Here is a 24,398-nt window from a genome sequence, read left to right as displayed (position 1 = left end):
TATGCACACATGAAACTTTAGATTGTGTGATGTTGAAACCATCATTAAAAATATATGAAACTTTTATCAAATATGACAAGTGCTACTTTCTTTCATTTGTTCAGTCACTTCTGTGTGTGTGTGTGTGTGTGTGTGTATGTGTGTGAGTGTGTGCATGGACGTATGTATGTGTGTATTAGATATTATTAGGAATTGTATCCAAAAAATTGTTTAAATATGTTGGATATTGTTGAAGTATAACTAATTTATTGCTAATAACTTTAACAATAGAATCTAATTATATATATTATATATATATATATATATATATATATATATATAATATATATATATATATATATAACGATTTAGGAGTGATCCCAACAGGTCACTCGTCCACCGCTGGTTGCGATAAATTTCTATTGAATTTTTTGCTACCCTAAATTGACTATATATATATATACATACATATATACATACACATATGTATGTATGTATGTATGTATGTATGTATGCATGTATATAGACACAGGAGTGGCTATGTGGTAAGAAGCTTGCTTTCCAACCACATGATTCTGGGTTCAGTCCCACTGTGTAGCACCTTGGGCAACTGTCTTGACGACTGAAGCCTTGTCAGTGGATTTGGTAGACAGAAACTGAAAGAAGCCTGTCATATATATATATATATACATACATACATACATACATATATGTATGCATGTATGTGTGTGTGTCTGTGTTTATCCCGATGTTGGTGTGTTTACGTCCCCGTAACCTAGCAGTTTGGCAAAGGAGACTGATAGAATAAGTACTAGGCTTACAAAGAATAAGTCTTGGGGTTGATTTGTTTGACTGAAGGCAGTACTCCAGCATGGCCACAGTCAAATGACTGAAACAAGTAAAAGAATAGAAGGATAAAAGAATATATACATATATATGTATGTATGTGTATGTGCATGTATGTATGTATGTATGTATGTATGTGTGTGTATGTGTGAATGTGTTTGTGTGTGGAAGTGTCACTGAGTCTTATCACAATGCAATATTTGTAAACAAATTTCAGTGTCATATACAAATGATGATGTCTGTTTGCAATCTTCTGTGAAAACTTGTCTTGTCTCTGAGAAAATATTACTTTGTTTGGGAACAGATATGGTGGTGGGGGTGAGGGTGAGCTGTAGGAAGAGTATTTAGTGCAGAAAAACAAAAACAAACCATAAATCATGTCTCAACAAATCTTATCTGACCCATAAAAGCAATGGAAAAGTAGATGCTGGAGCAATGAGGATGGTGGTATTGGTGGGTGGTGATGGTGGTGATGTTGGTGGTGACAGTGTTGTTGTTGTTGGTGGTGGCATTGGTGACAGTGCTTGTGGTGGTGATGATAGTGACAGTATTGGTGGTGGTATTGGTGATGTTGATGTTATATACACATATATATATGTACATCTATATATATATATAATTCAACAAAACCTGTTACTCTGAGTTTCACATGAAACTCAGAGTAACAGGTTTTGTTGAAGTTTCTGCTGCTTTAAATAAAGCATATTACTCTACCACTGGTATTTGAGTACTCTTTTTTCCACCTTGTTTCACATTTACGTGTTTACTCCGGTATATATATATATATATATATATATAGCAAAAACTGTCTGACGAACGGGAACGTGAAACTCAGAGTAACAGGTTTTGTTGAATTTTCTGCTGCTTCAAATAAAGTATATATATATATATATATATAAGCAAGATACAAGTTAGAGGTTATGCAACCATCTAAGGGATAAGCATATCTGTAGGCACTCCTGGTGTATTACCTCACTATGTATAGCCCTCGTTGTAAGGTATACGGTCGTAGGTAATTTAAAGGTAAAGAACATATATATATGCATATATATATATGTGCGTGTGTGTGTGTATAAATGCATATATACACATATATATATATATACTAAAATCATCCGAACGTGGCCGTAGCCAGTACCGCATAGACTGGCCTCCGTGCTTTGGGGACATAACAAACACCATCCGATCGTGGCCGTCCGCCAGCCTCATCTGGCACCTGTGTCGGTGGCACATAAAAACACCATCCGAGCGTGGCCGTTCGCCAGCCTCGTCTGGCACCTGTGTCGGTGGCACATAAAATCACCCACTACACTCTCGGAGTGGTTGGCGTTAGGAAGGGCATCCAGCTGTAGAAACACTGCCAGATCTGACTGGCCTGGTGCAGCCTTCGGGCTCCCCAGACCCCAGTTGAACCGTCCAACCCATGCTAGCATGGAAAAACGGACGCTAAATGATGATGATGATGATGATGATGATATACACATTCGTACAAACACACGCATAGACATGCTGTTATGAACAAGCATGTGTATGTACTTCTGCGTGCATCTGAGTGTTTGTGCATGTAAGCAGGAATATGTTTCCTCCATGTTAAAATCATTTCTGCAGAGTGATGCTACATGCATGGTGAGAAATTCCCAGTCATTATCATCAAATGCCAACTTTATCTGCTGCAATAAATAATAGAAAGCTACTTCGCAGTTTCTGCTCTTCTTTCTTGGGTGTATAGATACCATATAAACCATTATATCAGAGTGTACGTACGCATGTATGTATGTACATATGTATGTACGCATGTATGTATGTATGTATGCATGTATGTACGTGCATCAATGCGTGTATACACATGTGCACACCACATGTATGTATACACGTATATGTCCATACACGTTCATCACAACAGGATAGTTATATATTCATACAATTCCACACATATACATACTTTATGTGCATTTATAATGTCTAGGAATAAAACACAAATGGTAAAATACAAAATTATAAAAATATATAAAAATGTATAAAAAAATGAAATGATATTATAAATTATATGAAATATATATATACATATATATACACACACATATATATATATATATATATACATATATATATATATGCATATTATAAAAAGAACATATATACCTACATACATATACACATATGAAAAGAACACAATATAATATATATATATATATATATACACACACACACATCACCATAACATTGTGTATATATATATATATATATATATATATATATATATATGCATTTAAATATATATATATATATATATACACATATATATATATACATATGTATGTATACGCATTATAAAATGAACACGTATATATATTTATATATATATATATATATTATATATATATATATATATATATGCATAGATTGCATATATAATATGAAAAAAAATGTTCCAAAATAGACAAAAGATAACATCTTGCAGTTGGCAGAGACATTTGATATTGCAGCAGTAGTAGTAGTAGTAGTAGTAGTAGTAGTAGTAGTAGTATGCACAACATCAGCAGGAGAGTTGCTGAATCTGATGCAATGCAGCTCATTTAAACAAAAAAATAAAATGCGCAGACTCAAGCAAGACACATGCATCATTAAAGTACCAGAGAAGAGAGAGAGAGAGAGAGAGGCTTGTACAATGGACAGTAAGGATGCATATGCAACATGTTAATGCTAAAATGCACATGCAGCGTCTCTTTTGTTTTGTTTTGTTTTGTTTTGTTTTTGTTTTTCCAGAGGTGCATGCTGTATTTTACGGTCTAGCAGTATATTGAGAATTTTCCCTTAACAAGGAGACTGAATGGAAGAGGTTTCTAGATGCACCAGAAGCTTTTGTATCTGTTTTTTTCTTAAGCCCTGTGGCTCATAAAGATGGTTACCAGCTTTCTGTGGTGTATAAGGGACAGAGATCCAAACCCTTCCTGAAATGGACACCTGTCCATTACAGGGTTCAGGGTCAGTAATTCTGCAGGAAAAAAGTGAAGGTAAAGCTAACTGGTAACTTTCTCAAGTAATGTTGACTCACAAGGGCTGCTTTCCTGGTTTCATGGCATAAAAGTTCCCCACCTGGATGGGATACCAGTCCTTCGCAAGCTAAACTCATTTGTGCCAGCTGAGTAGACTCGAGCAACATGAATTGAAGTGTTTTGCTCAAGAACACAACACGTCGCCGAACATGTTCATTACCAAGCCCGCCTGACTGGCTCCTGAGCCGTTGGCATGTAAAAAGTACCCACTATACTCTCGGAGTGGTTGGCATTAGGAAGGGCATCCAGCTGTAGAAACTCTGCCAGACCAGACTGGAGCCTGGTGTAGCAGCTGGCCCTCCAGACCTCAGTCAAAAAGTCCAACCCATGCCAGCATGAAAAACAGATAGTAATCGATGACGACGATAGGTATAAAATCTATATAAGAATTTATCAAGTATGATAAAGCATGAAAAACCCCTTAAGGGAAAAATTTATACAAAATATATAATTATTCCCTTTAAATATAAATACATTTATTATATTAAGGGCATTACTACATGTAAATGCCTCATGCTATAAGGGACTCTTAAAGTCAAAACTATTTGACAACTTCCAAGTTACATTCCCTCGCTGTCAGTACACTGTATATTTATTAAAGTAATTTTGACTTTAAGAGACCCTTATTGCACGAGGCATTTACGTGTAGTAAAGCCCTTAATATAATAAATAAATATATATATATACACACACATATATATACATCTATATATATATATATACTCACACATTCACACACACACACCTGCATGCACACACTCGCACACACACACACACACCACACACACACACACACGCACACACACACACACATGCACAAGTACCTTCTCTTAGTGCTGGAATGCATGTACTGCATTTCAGAGCAGAATCTCCTCTCCACCCACTCAAATACCGACCCCCACTTAGTCAAGTGAGTTTTCTCTTTCCCTCTTCTTCCCCCTTCTTGTTCTTTCCCATTTCACAAGTTACTCGGCACCTCCACAAGTGTCGGTAGTGGCACATAAATAGCACCCAATGCACACTGTAAAGTTGTTACTATTAGGAATGGCATCTAGTTGCAGAAACCATGCCAAACCTGATATGGAGCTCAACAGAGCCCTCTGGCTAACCAGATCCTGTCAACCTGTTCCGACCCAAGCCAGCATGAAAAATGGACATTAAATGACAAATTGTAGTCGTGGCTGATGCCAGTTCCGCCGGCACATAATAAGCAACATTCAAGCATTGGTCGATGACAGTGCCGCCTGACTGGCTCCTGTGCCAGTGGCACATAAAAAGCAACATCCAAATGTGGTCGATGCCAGTACCCCCCAACTGGCTCCTGAGCCGTTGGCATGTAAAAAGCACCCACTACACTCTTGGAGTGGTTGGCATTAGGAAGGGCATCCAGCCGTAGAAACCTTGCCAGATCAGACTGGAGCCTGGTGCAGCCTTCTGGTTTGCCAGTCCTCAGTCAAACCATCCAACCCATGCCAGCATGGAAAGCAGACATAAAACAATGATGATGATGATGATGACGATAAACATGAAAACTGAGATTTGACCCTTTACCATTCAGATTATTCTGTCAAACATAGCACTTATTTATTGCCATTGTCTTGAATTAGTCATGCATAACCTTGCAGCTTTGAGAATTCGAGGACATAAGAGTTTGTGTTTAGAATGACATTGTAGGGTAGGTGTGAGAGGCTGGATCTGACTGGTTTGAACATAAAACAGATAGAATATTTGAGCCAGAATATTTAAGGCAGCGAGTTGGCAGAATCATTAGTACGCCAGGCGAAATGCTTAGCGGTATTTCGTCTGCCGTTATGTTCTGAGTTCAAATTCCACCAAGGTCGACTTTCATCCTTTCGGGGTCGATAAATTAAGTACCAGTTACGCACTGGGGTCGATGTAATTGACTTAATCCCTTTGTCTGTCCTTGTTTGTCCCATCTATGTTTAGCCCCTTGTGGGCAATAAAGAAAAAAGAATATTTGGGCCAGATTTGGGCTGGTTTATACATGAAATAATTATATATATATGGTGTTAGGAAGGGCATCCAGCTGTAGAAAGTCTGCCAGATCAAATTGGAGTCTGGTTCGCCAGACTTCAGTCAAATCATCCAACCCATGCTAGCATGGAAAGCGGACGCTAAATGATGATGATGATATATACTATCATTTTGGAAGCCAGGTTCATAAAATACTCCAGTATAATGTAAACATTTCACTATTCTGTTGGACTCAATACATACCGAAGTTAAGAGCATAAGACAGTATGGCAGTGTTCATGTTTTTATATTATACTCTTTTACTTGTTTCAGTCATTTGACTGTGGCCATGCTGGAGCACTGCATTTAGTCGAGTAAATCGACCCTGGGACTTATACTTTGTAAGCTTAGTACTTATTCTATCGGTCTCTTTTACCAAACCACTAAGTTATAGGGACATAAACACACCAGCATCGGTTGTCCAGCGATTTTGGGGGGACAAACACAGACACACAAACATATACATATATATATATATATATATATTAATATATATATATATATATATATATATATATATATATATATTCATATATTATATACATATATACGACAGGCTTCTTTTAGTTTCCGTCTACCAAATCCACTCACAAGGCTTTGGTCAGCCCGAGGCTATAGTAGAAGACACTTGCCCAAGGTGCCATGCAGTGGGACTGAACCTGGAACCATGTGGTTAGTAAGCAAGATACTTACCACACAGCCACTCCTACGCCTATATTAATGTTGATTCTATAGCCAAGATCTATATATACTGCATTTTATTGATTTTTTTTGTGATTTTTTTGCTTTTTCTTGTTGTTCAGTACTTTGAATTTTTAATGCTATTGATGTTATTGTAGTTGAAGGCCAAATTGTTATTGCTATTATTATTTTTATGATTGTGCTATCATATTACACGTTGCTTAAGGACAACACTGATGTTCTTGCAGGTTTAACTAACCTTCTTGTGTCCTTGGTGGTGTCATTATAGCTATAATTATTGTTCTCACAGAAGAAAGACACTCCAAGTTATGTACAAAGACACTCCAACCATGACCATCTTATCATTTGTTTCATTTCTTCTATCAAGGACATTTTCTAACATGTCTTCCTTTATCATAGATCAGTGGTTCTCAACAAACATCCTTCTGACCCTTGGAGGAGCCCAATATAAGAATTTGTTGTTAAAATTTATGTACATTAAACCAGTTATAATTCTACAATATACAAAATAATTTAACAATTTTTTTAATACAATTTCGTAATAATATTTAATTATCAAAACATAACAGGAATTTTTAAACATTGAGTGGCCATTGGGGAGGGAGTCGGGTCCACTTGAGTAAAATAGGAACCAAATGAGCCCATGGGTAAAAAAAGAAAACGGTTGAGAACCACTGTCATAGATGGTATAATGTGTCATTTAAGGGAGATTTTGCTGCTATTTCTAGGAAATTGAACAACCTTAAAATTAGTTCAATAGCATGAGTTACTGAGCTAATACTAGTTCAGGCACGAGCAATCTTTTTTGAGAAGCTGGCTGGATGAGACATGGCTCATCACGAAGCAGGACTCACTGCTGAAAGATTCAAAGTAATTTTTCGTTAGATGTGCCATCCAGTATGTCCCATGGGTCACAGTTTGCCTCTGGCTGTTCTAAGAAATACTGACTTAGTAGGAAATACTGAGATAATTCTGATACAGTAGAAGGTACTGGACTTGTCGTAACATAGGAAGAGATACTGAGGTGGTTGTAACACAGGAAGAGATACTGAGGTAGTTTTAACATTGTAGGAGGCACTAGGCTAATTGTAACACAATAGGAGATACTGATGTGACACAGCAGGAAGTACTGAGCTAATTGTAACACAACAAGAGGTACTGAGTTAAATGTAACACCATAAGAGGTACTGAGTTAGTTGTAACACAGTAAAAGATACTAGGCTAGTTTTCACATGGTAGGAGGTACTGAGCTAGAAAGTATTGAGTTAGTCATAATACAGGAGAAGATACTGAGCTAGATGTAACACAGTAAGGGTTACTGACTTGTTATTGCTATTGTGTTAGACAATGGTATTGCTTCTGCCTCGAATTTATTTTATCTTATGCTTTTTTTTTGTTGTTGCTTCAGAGACCGTTTTTATTGCTCACTTTCGTATGTATCTCTTCCAGAATCTGATGACTATTTCTGGTGTTTGCCAGTGTGTTTTGTCAATAGCCGATGGCAAACTGAAGTAAAGCCAAACTTCACGTTGCTGATACTTCCAGTTTGGTTTGACCAATATTACCAGTCCGGCAATATCCTCGTAATTAGAATATATATAACTAATCACGATTAGAATATATATATAACTGATTAGAATATATATAACTTAATACTACCAGGACCGCCCATTGTAAAGCCTTCTAAAAGAATCTATTGGACATTAACTAAACCTGAAAGTGTAAGCCACAACATCTTCTATTATCCTCTATCAGTTTTCATTGCTGTAAATGTGATTGTTGTTTGTGTCTTTGTTAGAGTTATTACAGACTGTGGTTTCTGCAGTGGTTTCCCACTTTTGTTGGGGATACTCTTTTGCTCTTTTACTTGTTTCAGTCATTTGACTGTGGCCATGCTGGAGCACCGCCTTTAGTTGAACAAAATCGACCCCAGCACTTATTCCTTGTAAGCCTAGTACTTATTCTATCAGTCTCTTTTGCTGAACCGCTAAGTTACGGGGACACAAACACACCAGCATCGGTTGTCAAGTGATGTTGGAGGGACAAACACAGACACACACACATATATATACATATATACGACAGGCTTCTTTCAGTTTCCATCTACAAAATCCACTCACAAGGCATTGTTTGGCCCAAGGCTATAGTAGAAGACACTTGCCCAAGGTGCCACACAGTGGGACTGAACCCAGAACCATGTGGTTGGTAAGCAAACTACTTACCACACAGCCACTATTTCTTAATTACTTAGAATGACAAAGGAATGAGCAATTATGTTATGAACTTCATTGGCTTACAGTTGTTTCTGCTATAAGATGCAATGCACTCATAGTTGAATGCTTGAGCTTTACCCTATGGCTTCATCAGAGCTTCAGACATGAAGTGGAATTTTATGTTTCCCCAAATAAAATTATTTGAAGCTTCGTTGACACTCTAAGGTGATGCGCGGGCACTCAACTATGAGTCCACTGCATCTTGGAGCAAAAACAGCAGCACAGTTTTAAGCTAATGAAGTTTCATTTCTCATTCTAATTTCTTATATATATATATAATTAGTGGCTGTGTGGTAAGTAGCTTGCTTACCAACCACTTGGTTCTGGGTTCAGTCCCACTGCATGGCACTTTGGGCAAGTACCTTCTACTATAGCCTCGAGACGACCAAAGCTTTGAGAGTGGATTTGGTAAACAGAAACTGAAAGAAGCCCATCGTATATATGTAAATATATGTGTGTTTGTATTTGTGTGTCTGTGTTTGTCCCCCCCCCCCCCCGCAACATCGTTTGACAACTGATGCTAGTGTGTTTATGTCCCCGTAACTTAGCGGTTCAGCAAAAGAGACTGATAGAAAATGTACTAGGCTTACAAAGACTAAGTCTTGGGAGTCGATTTGTTCAACTAAAAGGCAGTGCTCCAGCATGGCCACAGTCAAAGGACTAAAACAAATAAAAGAATAAAAGAATATATATATATATATATATATATATATATATACCCTCTTATTAATGAAAATTTCCAGTTGTTTTGCTAAATTTTCTTCCAGTCTTAATTCTTTACATAATAGACTGAAATACATACACTAGCGTAGCAGGCTGAGGTGGTAGGGGCAGTGTGCCCCAGGCAGCATTTTTGGGTTTACTGTAGGCAATAAGTGTTTTTGTGAGGTCCGGTGGTGGCAAATGGAAGGGCTGCCCCAGGCAGCATACAGTCTAGCTACGCTAGTGAACACATAGGAAATACGTATTTCATCAGAAATATAGTGGCATTCCATCGGTTATAAGGATGAGGGTTCCAGTTGATCCAATCAATGGAACAGCCTGCTCGTGAAATTAACGTGTAAGTGGCTGAGCACTCCACAGACATGTGTACCCTTAACGTAGTTCTTGAGGAGATTCAGCATGACACAAAGTGTGACAAGGCTGGCCCCTTGAAATACAGGTACAACAGAAACAGGAAGAGTGAGAGAAAGTTGTAGAGAAGGAGTAGAGCAGGGTTTGCCACCACTCCCTGCTGGAGCTTCGTGGAGCTTTAGGTGTTTTCACTCAATAAACACTCACAACACTCGGTCAGGGAATCGAAACTGCGATCCTACGGCCACAAGTCTGTTGGCCTAACCACTGGGCATTGCGATTCCAGAGAAATATAGTAAGGAAGGGGTTAAGACAACAAACTTGCCATAAAACAGCAGCCAAAAACTGAGTACCAGAGTTTGAAATACTGTGACAACATCCACACAGATGGAATTACAAAGAGAAGAGAGCCGAATGAATGGTAAAGTTTAATTAGCTGTAATGGCGCTAGATTTAAGCTAAGAATAATACAGTTAAATTGGCCAAGAGCCAATCAGACCGTTTCATTTACAAGATAATTGATAGTCGGTTGAGTTGAGTTTGAAACCTTGCCAAGGTCAACGCAGGCTTCCAGATCGCCAAAGTCAACAAATCTTGTAATAATATATCCACATAAGTGGTCAAGATTTTAACTGCTGCTTTTATGATTATGGGTCAAGCATTTAAATTTAGTTTCAGGCAGCAGACATAGATCTATTAGAGGAAACTAAAAATGAAATATTCTTAAGCTATGAAAGAAATGCCAAAGCACATTATCACAGCAAATCTTATTGTTATCTCCAGCGATAAGTCTACTGTATTACTATTTAGTGTGGAGGCGCAATGGCCCAGTGGTTAGGGCAGCAGGCTCGCGGTCATAGGATCGCAGTTTCGATTCCTAGACCAGGCGTTGTGAGGCTTTATTGAGTGGAAACACTTAAAGCTCCACGAGGCTCTGGCAGGAAGTAGTGGCAAACCCTGCTGTACTCCTTCTCTACAACTTTCTCTCACTCTTCCTGTTTCTGTTGTATCTGTATTTCGTAGGGCCAACCTTGTCACACCCTGTGTCATGCTGAATCTCCCCGAGAACTGCGTTAAGGGTACACATGTCTACAGAGTGCTCAGCCACTTGCACATTAATTTCACGAGCAGGCTGTTCTGTTGATCGGATCAACTGGAACCCTTGTCGTCGTAACTGACAGAGCGCCACAACTATTTAGTATTAGTTTACACAACTTGTCGGAACTGAGTTACTTCCGGTTTGTATCTGGGATCAAGGTTGTTTTGTTTTCAGAAAAAGGGGTGGGGTCCCTATGTCATGTTACTGCAAACGTGGCTTTGTACCAGTGTGGCCAATTTTCTGCTGCTTCTAGAATGATGAACCAACAAAGTTTTTTCTACTGTTGCTGCTTCATGGAGAAATCAAGGCAAGCGGGGTCACAATCACCACTGTGATAACAAAGACTATTTATTTTCTACCCGTACGTAACATTGTGCAGGTGTACACTTGCCATACATTTGTATATACATGTAGTACACCTGCACGATGTTACGTACGAGTAGAAAACAAATGGTTCCAAAAAATTTCAACCATTGTTCATTTTGTTATCACAGTGGTAGGCATAGGAGTAGCTGTGTGGTAAGTAGCTTGCTTACCAACCACATGGTTCCGTGTTGTCCCACTGCGTGGCACCTTAGGCAGGTGTCTTCTACTATAGCCTCGGGCTGACCAAAGCCTTGTGAGTGGATTTGGTAGACAGAAACTGAAAGAAGCCTGTCGTATATACGTGTGTATATATTATATGTGTGTGTGTGTGTGTGTGTGTTTGTGTGTCTGTGTTTGTCCCCCCAACATCGCTTGACAACAGATGCTGGTGTGTTTACGTCCCCGTAACTTAGCAGTTCGGCAAAAGAGACCGATAGAATAAGTACTAGGCTTACAAAGAATAAGTCCTGAGGTTGATTTGCTCGACTAAAGGCAGTGCTCCAGCATGGCCACAGTCACATGACTGAAACAAGTAAAAGAGTAAAAGAGTAAAGAGTGGTGATTGTGACCCTGCTTGCCTAGATTTCTACATGAAGCAGCAACAGTTACCATGAAGTAGTCCTTGTAATTTTATTTTACCTTTAATTCTTACCCTCACTATACTGCATTCACTTAGCAGAACTCTTATTTCCTTCCAAGGTGATGTTCACTGTGTCCACCTCAATCCCCATTTCCAATTAGCTGTCACACTCTCTTCACACTCTGTCACGCTTATCTACTCGAGGTACAAGGCCCGAAATTTTTTTGTTGGGAGGAGGCCAGCCGATTGGATCAACCCTAGTACACAACTGGTACTTAATTTATCAACCCCCAGAAGGATGAAAGGCAAAGTCGACCTTGATGGAATTTGAACTCAGAAAGTAAAGACAGATGAAATACGGCTAAGCATTTCACTCGGCATGCTAATGTTTCTTATTTCTTTATTGCCCACAAGGGGCTAAACACAGAGAGGACAAACAAGGTCAGACAAATGGATTAAGTCGATTATATCGACCCCAGTGCATAACTGGTACTTATTTAATTGACCCTGAGAGGATGAAAGGTAAAATCGACTTTGGAGGAATTTTAACTCAGAACGTAAAGACAGATGAAATACCTATTTCTTTACTGCCCACAAGGGGCTAAACACAAAGGGGACAAACAAGGACAGACTAACGGACTAAGTCGATTACATCGACCCCAGTGCGTAACTAGTACTCATTTAATCGACCCCGAAAGGATGAAAGGCACAGTCGACCTCGGCGGAATTTGAACTCAGAACGTAACGGCAGACAAAATACCGCTAAGCATTTCGCCCGGCGTGCTAATGTTTCTGCCAGCTCACCACCTTAGTCTTTTCACACTCTGTCATGCTTATCTACCCATCCACTTTGTCTGATCTTCTATCCTTATTCTTTCTCTCATATTCACCTTACACCTTGGTCTCACCCCTCCCTCTCCTCCCCCTCTCTCCCTTTCTTTCCAGAAGGGGAAGCCATCTATTCACCCCTTCAGCAAGACACCTGTCCCAGTCCTTCTATCGTAGTTTTACATCCTTCAATATTATACCCCACTCAGTTGAGGGGCCCTGGTTTTGTGGGTTGTGGGTACTTGGTGATTTCACCAGTGCTGGTGCCACATGAAATGCACCCAGTACACCCTGTAAAGTGGTTGGTATTAGAAAGGGCATCCAGCTGCAGAAATCATACCAAAGCAGACAGTGGGACTTAGGGCCACCCTCGGGTTCATCAATATGTGGAGGTATGTGGCTTAGTGGTTAGGGTGTTGGACTCATGATCGTAAGGTTGTGGTTTCGATTCCTGGACCAGGCGATGGGTTGTGTTCTTCATTTCATGTTGCTCCAGTCTACTTAGCTGGCAAAAACGAGTAATCTTGTGACAGACTGGCGTTCCATCTAGGTGCGGAATTTATAAGCCATGAAACCAGGAAACAGGCCCTGACAAGTCAGCATGACACAAGAAGGTAACTTTACTTTACCTTTATCAGGCTTTTCACTTCCTGTTGAACAAGCCAACCCCTTATTTACATTATTTACAATTGATGGATATTTGTCCTCATCTTGTTTGTTGTTAACACAACGTTTCGGCTAATATACCCTCCAGCCTTCATCAGGTTTCTTGGGGAAATTTCAAACCTGGGTTCTCATACCTAAGGTATTTTTTGATGTTGTTATTATTATTATTATTATCAAGGTCACCTTAGTAATGAGAACCCATGTTCAAAATTTCCCCAAGACACCTGATGAAGGCTGGAGGGTATATCAGCCGAAACGTTGTGTTAACAACAAACAAGATGAGGACAAATATCCATCATTTGTAAATAATGTACATAATTCCTCATCTCTTAAATATAGAACTGAATCCAACCCCTGCTAGCAAGTAAAGGGGAACATAAAATGATGATGACAATGATGATGATGATCATATTTATTGTGAGAAACAGACAAAATGAGTTAGACACCACACACACACACACTCATACATATAAATACTGATGCATGTGAGTTCGTGCATATGCACGTACAGCTGTGCACACGCCTACGTAATCAATAGGTGGTCAATACAGTCGATTGGATTAACTCAATCTTTTATAAACACTGGTTCTTATTTTATAAATTTTGATGGAATAAAAAACAAATGCGATGGAATTTGCATTAAAATGTCCAAAACACTAAACTGCAAATAATTATTTCTTACAGAACTATAAACTCTTGCAGACTTAAAACAGTGGAATGTTGAAATCATTACCAAAAAATAATTAACGATGTAAGATTTCTTTCACAATTAAGAATTGAAACTGGTTTTGAAATTCAGTTTACAAAGGAATTGGACTTCTTTTTATAAAACATTCAACATAAAAAACACAAATAATCTTCAAAAAAAAGTAATCAAACAAAATGTTCTTGAGGTTAATGATTGCTTGATTGATCACCTGGTTGGTAGGTTACCTGGTAATATGACAGAAATTAAAAAAAAAAAAACATAACCAAAGTCAACAACATAGGAACAACATGGCTTCAACAACAAATGTTTATAATGCCAATGAGTAACAGAAAGCAGACAAGGCAAGAATTTGGCAATTCCATAAAGCAAATGTTAGTAAGAATTGAATTGCAAGAGAAGATATGTGCTAAAAAATAAATAACTAGAAAATAGAAGAAATAAATGATTTGTTAGCTAAATAAAAGTGGCCGACATTTAGTTAGGGTTAGTTGGTAGGTTAGATAAAGCGATAGATAAGGAGAGAATCAAATAAACAAAGAGATAGATTGATAGATATATCGATACGGAAGGCAAACGCTGAAGGATAGAGAGGGTAAGAGAATGAAGAACAGACTAGCAGTGAGTGAATGGTTAAAGAATTTATAGAGGACCAACAGATACAGAAGAACGATTCAGAAATAGAGAACAAGATGAAGAGAAGAAAGAATGGCAGAAAAATAAAAATAATAATAATATTAGTTTGTAGTAGAAGTAGTTATAAAAGAAAAGAAAAGATGTAAGCAATGAGTGTTGGTGAGAAAGAGGAGCATGAGAAAATATAGATATAAGAGACCGCGGACTTAAATGGCAGAGGTGGTTAAACATTGAGGCAAGAAGAGATTGTTGAGAAATCCAGTGGAGTAAAATGGCAATGAACAATGGCCAACATAATTACATCGTTTATTGCACTGTCACGATAAGGTTCATCTAACCAGTTCAGACTTTTCGGAGTGTTTCCCTCTGCCAACCGAGAGTCACTATATTTTTCGGTACCCCTCTGAAATGGAACAAAGTATGAAGAGAGAGAAAAATGAAAATAAATTTTGTTTTTGCAAATGAGTGATACTTTTTTTTTTCATTTTTTAATTTTTTATAAATGAACAAGTAAATGAATTTCATGGTAATGATGATGATGATGATGGTGATGATGATGATGATGATGATGGTGACGATGGTGATGATGATGATGATTTCAAAATTTGGCACAAGGCCAGCAATTTTGGGGAAGAGCATATGTTGATTAAATTGACCCCAGTGTGTAACTGGTACTTATTTTATTGACCCTGAAAGGATGAAAGGCAAAGTCGACCTCGACGCAATTTGAACTCTGAAATGAATACAGACAAAATGCCACTAAGCATTTTGTCCCAAATGCTAATGATCCTGCCAGTTCATCACCTTAATAATAATAATAATAATAATAATAATAATAATAATAATAATAATAACAATAATAATAACAATAACAATAACAATAATAATGATAATAATAATAATAGTAATAATAATAATAATAATAATAATAATAATAATAATAATAATAATAATGATAATAAGCTTTCTGAGCAGGCTGGGTTACTCAGCCTGAAGAAAATTCTAACTGGGTCCCACCTGCAAAGTCATGCACTGTTTATCTTGATATGAGATCATGTAGCGTACATATGGTTGTGATGTATGTGCCTAGTGTACCTTTATCAGACAGGTAGTCAAGAAGATGAACATACTGGGTGTCGTATATATTTGTACCCCAGTATCACTTTGATGGCATGCACTGCTCTCTCTTCATCAACATCATCATCATCATCATCGTCGTATAACATCCGCTTTCTATGCTGGCATGAGTTGGACGGTTTGACTGAGGACTGGTGAGCCAGAGGCTGCACCAGGCTCAATCTGATCTGGCAAAGTTTCTACAGCTGGATGCCCTTCCTAATGCCAACCACTCCAAGAGTGTAGTGGGTGCTTTTACGTGCCACTGACACAAGGGCCAGTGTGGTGGTACTGGCAATGGCCACGCTCAAATGGTGCTTTTTATGTGCCACCTGCACAGGAGCCAGTCCAGCGACACTGGCAACGACCTCGCTCAAATGCTTTTTTTTTTCACGTGACACCAACACAAGTGCTAGTCAGGCGAAAACCAACAAGAGGGACTGATACATGTGGAGTAAGTTTGATATTGATGACACAAAAGTCACAGAGGCGTATTAGACACACACCAATTTCAACAGCATTTATTCAAGAAAAAAAGATTCCGAGAGACCCAACTTTACATATAGAACCTGGAGTGATTTTTTGACAGATTATCTTGGAAGCAAAATCTTGGTTTCGTATGCCATCAAAGATGGTAATTAATGGATCTCAATGATGAAGATTCAGTCACTTGATCAACCAAATTCTTTCCCTTCTTGCATAATGTTTACAGGCATCAGCAATCACGAACCTTAATGCAAAACTCTGAAGATTTATTTAAGGATTGGCATGGCAATATATTAAGGGCATATAGCTATAGGAAAATTGCCTCAACAAATTCCATCTGACCCACTCAAGCATGGAAGAGTGGGTATTATATGATAATTATAATGATTATGAACCTAGCCAACAGGCTTCTGCACAGTTTCCATCAACCTAATTTTATTCAAAAGGCTTTATATATAAAATGTGTGTGTATGTGTATATATATATATGTAACATGACATAACTATATATATATATATATATGTATGTATGTATGTATGTATGTAACATGACATAACTATATATATATATACACACACACATACCTGTCTGATATTTATATATATATATATATATATTTGTGTGTGTGTGTGTGTGTATGTGTGTGTGTGTGTATATACACACACACATACCTGTCTGATATGTGTGTGTGTGACAGGTTTCTTTTAGTTTCTGTCAATCAAATACACTTACAAGATATTGGGTCAACATGGGGTTTTAGTGGAAGACGCTTGTCACATTGCCACTCAGTGGAATTGAACACAGAACAATGTTGACAGGAAGCAAGCTTCTTAACCATTCAGCCATGCTGCAGCTCTGATACTAAAAACTATGCTTATACGTGAATATACTTTGTATATCTGAATATAGGAAAAGTACAAATAGAGATGGAGCGAGAGTGAGACAAACGAAAGGGAGACACACAGCAGCAGAACCATTCATAATACTAGGTCAGTTTTTTTTATTAATTACTTTGCCAAGTATGTTGAGCAAGTATCATGTGGTGCTTTCTGAAAATGTCTCTTCAGTCAACACCATTGATAAAATTACTAATGTCACATCTCTGAAATTATTAAGCTACAAGATAATACATGATTAACCCTTTACTGTTCAGATTATTCTGTTAAATGTAATACATATTCAATCAAATTGTTTTGAATTAATCATACATTATCTTATAGCTTTGAGGTTTCAATGATGTGATTGTTTCTTTTTAGAATGTCAATGTAGGTTAGGTGTGAGAGGCTAGATATGGCTAGTTCAAATATAAAATACTAGCAGTATCGCCCGGTGTTGCTCGGGTTTGTAAGGGAAATAACTATATAAGCATTTTTAGAGATGTAAAGTATAATAGCCATCTCAATATGGCTAACCACAAAGGGGGAGTGTTACTGTAGCTTTTTACGTTCTGAGATTTAATAATAAATTTTTAGAGAGTTACTTCCCTTATATATGCCAAAAATGCATTAAAAATGGGAAAAATTGCTGGTAAATTTTTTTTTAAATCGTAGACTCATCGTAGACGTGCGCTAATACCCAGAAGGGTTTGATATGAATCACGACTATAAGATACCCAGTTTTTGGTTAAACTGCACCGCAAAATGTGGGAGTAGTTAGGAATCTAAATCGTAGGAGACAGACAGCACACAACCTCACTTTTATATATAAAGATATAGAATATTTGGGCTGGATATGGCTGGATTAAATACAAAAGGGTTAATTCAAAATGACTGAAATAAAATTCGATGACTGGCATCCATGCTAGTGGAGCGCTAAGAGCACCATCTGAGCGTGATCGTTGCCAGAGCGGCTAACTGGCGTCCGTGCCAGTGGCACGTAAAAAGCACCATTTGAGTGTGGTCATTACCAGTGTTACCTTACTGGCACTTGTGCCGATGGCATGTAAAAAAACACCATTTGGGCGTGGCCGTTGCCAGTACCGCCTGGCCGGCTCTCATGCTGGTGGCACGTAAAAAGCACCCACTACACTCTCGGAGTGGTTGGCATTAGGAAGGGCATCAAGCTGTAGAAACTCGGCCAGATCAAGATTGGAGCCTGGTGCAGCCATCTGGTTCATCAGTCCTCAGTCAAATCATCCAACCCATGCTAGCATGGAAAGTGGACGTTAAGCGATGATGATGATGATATATATACATACATATGTACACATACTTCAAACTGTGTGTTTGTGTGTGCGTGTGTGTGAACAAAATGGAACACACACACGTATATATATATATATATATCATTTGTGAAAAAACATAAAGCCGAAAGGTTTCCTGTCCATAAAAGGTTTAGCTTTATGGCATAAAGCTAAACTTGCCCAAAGTTCCACGCAGTGGGATTGAACGCACTTTTAGCTTGGTATGTGGGATATCTAGCTGCTATTTCTAGCAGTAGAGCCATGTTGGCTCATGTTGGGTTATTATATAAGTGTTGTGGGTGTTGCGTACGTGAGAAAGAGAAAGAGAGAACAATGTGCTAACCATTTTATTCAGATTCTTCATATAAATCTGTTATGCTGTGTTATGCCTGTCTTTGTGTGTGCATGCATGCGTGTATGTGTGTGTAGGCATGTGTGTGTGTGTGTGTGCAAAAACATGATTGCAGGTGTCTATGTATGTGTGAATTTACAACCGATTTTTGGTGTATAGCTAATCCAGTCTCTCGCAACCCTGTCCCATTTCTTTACTCACACTATCACCGCATTGCACCGCACACCCCTCTCCCACAACCTCTCATTACAATATAATCCACCACCACCACCACCACCACCACCACACCACCACCTCCTCCACCACCTTACATGCTTTATTTGGAAAGCAATAAAGAAATTCATTTATGGTTAGAATTAGTAATTGAGTGGGGAAAAATAGCTCATTAATGAATGCACTTGGACATTATGATGGTGATGGTGATGGTGATGGTAGTAAAAGTCCTCATTACATTGTCATTGACACCACCACCATCATTATGAAGATGACGATGATGATGACGATGATGATGATGCTGGTGATGAGCAGATGACGTAGACAATGACAATAAGGAAAGACTAGTGACGACAAGAGAAGCTGTAATAATACTCTTTCTATTCTTTATATTTTTAAATTGTGTCAGTCATTGAACTGTGGCCATGCTGGAGCACCAACTGGAATGGTTTTAGTTGAAAAAAATGTATCTCAGTACTTATTTTTTTATATAATGTCAAGTTCTTAGTATATCAGTCTCATATGGTGAATTACTAGGTCAGAGGACCCTGGATATACCAGAACCAGTTGTCAAGCATCAGAGACACACAAAACCACAAAGACACAAGCATATATATATATATGTAAACATACATCAAAAGGAAAGGATCAAGGTTTCTACCTGGGCCAGAGACTTATAAGATCAGTTTCCAAGATTCTGTCATGTATACATTCCCCACTCTGGATTACTTTAATTATTTCTTTACTACCCACAAGGGGCTAAACACAGAGGGGACAAACAAGGACAGGCAAAGGGATTAAGTTGATTACATCAATCCCAGTGCATAACTGGTACTTATTTTATTGACCCTGAAAGGATGCAAGGCAAAGTCGACCTTAGCGGAATTTGAACTCAGAACGTAACGGTAGACGAAATACCTATTTCTTTACTACCCACAAGGGGCTAAGCACAGAGAGGACAATCTCCTCTGTGAGGTCCAACATCTGAAGATCCTTTCTCACCACTTTGCCATTAACCACTACACATTCTTTATTTTCTCTCCTTGTTGTTTCTTTCTGTGGAAGAGCATAGGCTCGAAACATTAAAAACTTTTTTACTTCCCAAGTGCTATAATAATACACCTGTTTGTTGTCTACACCACCTGTCTTCATCTTTTGTTTTTTTTTGTGAATTCTCCCTATATATATATATATATATATATGACAAACTGGTGAGAAAGGATTTTTCAGATGTTGGACCTCGCATGTGTGTGTGTGTATATATATATGACGGACGCTCCCATCGTTAGATGACATAGGAGGGTTCAACAATTTCTTACCGAACAACCACACAGATGGATTTGTTCATAGTGATCAAATGTTTGTTAGACGTAAGCTCACTCACTCCCTCCATCAGATCGACCTTACCTGTACAGGTGCACCATGTGCCACATGTCAAATGATGAAATGATTGCAGAGCAACGTGGAATGAAGTGCTTTACTCAAGAACACAATTCAATGCCTGGACTGGGAATCAAACCCTCGACCTCGCAATCATGAGAGCAACAGCCTAACCACTAAGCTATGCACCTTTGAGGACCGAAATCCTTCAAAGGGATGTCTAACATCCAAGTCTGCCAGTACAGTCTAAGTAAAGAATATATATAAAAAAATATATATTCAGTATTTGCAAAAACAATAAACTAAGTATAAGGAAAGGAAAAATTGTAGGTGTAGATGATCTTTAATTCATAATCCAGGTTGCCAAATACGTCATCTTTTTTGTTGTCAGATGCCACTTGTACAACACATCATTAACGGGTCTTTTACTCAGACAATGGTTTGTGATTTGAAAATGGTTTGGCTACTACTTTTAGCAGATCAAGCAACCAAATACTGGCTCATTCATTGACTCATTCAATTCCGTTTGACTCCACAGCTAGATTCTTTTCATTCACAACTTCATATCTACAATATCATTTACATTACTAGGTACAAGAATGGCTGGCTTTGAGTTCAGTCCCGCTGTGTGGCACCTTGGGCAAATGTCATCTACTATAGCCCTGGGGGCTAACCAAAGCCTTAGACAATTATATCAACCCCTGTGCTTGGCTTCTACTTAGTTTATCAAACCCAGGAAAAACAAAAGGCAAAGTCAGCCTCAGCAAAATTTGAACTCAGAACACAAGGATGGACAAAAAGTTGTTAATGAGTTTGTCCAGCATGCTAACGACTCTGCCAGCTCACCATTTTGATGACATTAATGATAATAATGAAGAATGAAAGGGAATGCCAAAGTGAGCTGGATTTGAACTCGGGACATAGAGATATACAACAAAGTGTTACTAGGTACTTTTGCCTGTTACTGTAGCCATTGTATCAATCGGCCCAGCCCACCCCTTATTTCCGTATAACTGGCTACAGTACCACCCACACATGACAGAAAATGAAAGACAACAGTAGTTGCGATGACATAAACATCAACAAATACTACTACAACTACTACTATTACTACTACTACTACTAATAATAATAATAATAATTATTATTATTATTATTATTATAATACCTTCACCACCACCACCACCACGACTACTACTACTACTACTACTACTACTACAGTTAAACAACTGAAATGATGACGGCAGAACATAATTGTTAGAAAGAACCAGCTGTCACTTTGAAATAAATATTAGATAATGCGCATGTATATGTGCATGTGTAGGAGTATATGTGTGTGTGTGTGTGTGTGTGTGTATGTGTGTGTGTGTACACGCGTAGTTTGCCCTAGTATCAGACAACAAGCATGATTTGTATAGAGTTGTAATCTTATGTATATATACATATATATATCATGTATGTATGTAAGTATATATATATATAATGTATGTATGTAAGTATATATATATATATATATATAGATAGATAGATAGATAGATAGATAGATAGATATCAATATAGATATAGATACATATATTTATATATATATATGTACATACACTACATACATAAATACATAGATTATAATATATACATTATATATATATATATATATATATATATATATATATATATATATAAAAATAAATATAAGAGAGTGGTCACTATGTGGCTCACTCTAGCACTAGTAAATCCAAAAGGTTTCAACCACAAAAATACATGTTTCCCATGAAAGTCAGTACGATTGTTATTTGCCCTGTTCGTGTGAGCTAACAATCGTACTGACTTTCATGGGAAACATGTATTTTTGTGGTTGAAACCTTTTGGATTTACTAGTGCTAGAGTGAGCCACATAGTGACTACTCTCTTATATTTATTTTTGTATAAAATATTATAATATATTATAAAATATTATAATAATCCAGGTTTCTCGGGGCACTGGGCCACTTGGTGTTGAATAGGTATACTATTAAATTAGTATCTAATTCTCTCACCCTTATTAATTAATTATATATATATATATATATATATATATATATATACACATACATACATATACATACATAGACATATATGTGTCTGTTCGAATGAATGTGTGCATGCCATGCATATTTGTGTGCACCACAGATATGACTTGCATGGATTAGAAATCCAAGTTGCTATACATATATATAATTACATGTGTGCTTGCATGTATGTGTGTATGTATGCATGTATGTAATGTATGTATGTATAATATTCATGTACATATGAATGCATGCATGTATGTATATATGTATTATTGCAGGCATGTACATGTGTATTATTGCATATATTGCATATATGTATGTATAATTGCATGTATGTGTATAAGCCTGTATGGATATATGCATATATGTATATATGTGTATATGTATGAATGTATGTATGTATGTATGTATGTATGGACGTGTATATGTATATATGACTATGCACGCATGTATGAATGTATGTACATGTATATGTATGTATAAATGTATGTATGTATGTATGCGTGAGTGTATGTATATATGTATCTATGTATGTATGCATGCATGTATCTATGCATGTATGTATGTATGTATGTATGTATGTATGTATGTATGCATGTATCTGTATATATATATATATGCAATTATGTATAGATGTAAGTATGTATAGATGTAAGTATGTACGTATGCATGATATATCTCTGTACGTATGCGTGCATATTTTCATGGTCGATGCAGGACCCATGACATGCTTTTATAGCCTCCAAGACTGGTAGGAAGAAGTTATTCTCAGGTTAAACACCTGGTCAAAATTCCTGCAACCGACTCGACAAACAAGAAAAGCCTGCCAGGGTCCACCTGGACAAATGATTAAATCTGCCACCCATCATCTGTGTATGTGTGTGTGTATGTGTGTGCTCACATCAACAATGTGTCAATACAGACAACTGACACTGTTCATGTTTTGTCATCACCGCTTAACAATATACACCTCGTTCTATTTAGCTGTACTCCGTGCGTATAGGTACTATAAAAGGGCAGGATTATGTAATGGACTTAGCTTCGACACACATTCACACACGTCGTAATCATCATTATCATTATTGACATCAGCAAGGTGCTCTATGCTGGTATGTGTTGGACATATATATATAGGTATGTATGTATGTATGTATGTATGCATGTATGTATGTATGTATGTATATGTGTGTGTTTATGTCTACACATAAATATGTGAGTGTGAGGTATTGTCTCCCTAACTTGATTTTATATATATATATTTATACATTTATACTAATATATATATATATATATATATATATATAATATCTGTAACAGTAATATGTGACAATTATTCGGTAGCCAAGATAAAACTCTGAGTTTTGGATGCCGAAGTGGAAATCCACACCACCATCTCTTCAGTTATCCAGCCATCGGAAAAATGCTATGAAAAAAGACCGTTATACAAAGGGAAGTTTCCGTCCCGACATCCGAAACTCAGAGTTTTATCTTGGCTACCAAATAATTGTCACATATTACTTTTACAGATAAATTTCCTCTATTTACATAATATTGTGGTCTCTTTCTTTCTTTTGTTATCTTACCATTTTTACCAATATATATATATAATATATATCATATAATTCATGTATCTACATATATATATATATTTATTATATATGTATGTATATGCCAGCATGGAAAGCAGATGTTTGTGTAAACAAACTTTCTTATATGCTTTCGGTGTGAATGGCCTTTTATTATGGTGCCACAATTTACAATCCTGTAAATAATAAT

At 37.4% G+C, this 24,398-nt stretch overlaps 1 protein-coding gene and 1 long non-coding RNA gene across 6 annotated transcripts in view; both read right to left on the bottom strand.

The window, feature by feature from the left end:
- LOC115214261 (sodium-dependent proline transporter) overlaps window positions 1-24,398 on the bottom strand; it is a 180,983-nt gene that overhangs the window by 25,052 nt on the left and 131,533 nt on the right. For 3 of the 5 annotated variants that reach the window (XM_036504491.1, XM_029783398.2, XM_029783399.2), the window contains exon 2: window positions 15,147-15,248. The exons of the other annotated variants lie outside the window; for them this stretch is intronic. In XM_036504491.1, coding sequence (XP_036360384.1) covers window positions 15,147-15,248 — 102 coding nt within the window. The remainder of the gene's footprint in view (window positions 1-15,146; window positions 15,249-24,398) is intronic. 5 annotated transcript variants of the gene reach the window in all.
- LOC118764167 lies at window positions 699-9,000 on the bottom strand. Its single transcript, XR_004999953.1, has 3 exons — window positions 8,865-9,000; window positions 6,932-6,938; window positions 699-713 (listed from the first exon to the last, which is right to left on the bottom strand). It is a non-coding gene; the product is annotated as an uncharacterized LOC118764167 (long non-coding RNA).

Source organism: Octopus sinensis, linkage group LG7, assembly GCF_006345805.1.
Source record: "Octopus sinensis linkage group LG7, ASM634580v1, whole genome shotgun sequence".
NCBI lineage: Eukaryota > Metazoa > Mollusca > Cephalopoda > Octopoda > Octopodidae > Octopus > Octopus sinensis.
The sequence above is the reverse complement of the archived record's forward strand: the minus strand, read 5'-3'. Positions and strand labels throughout refer to the sequence as shown.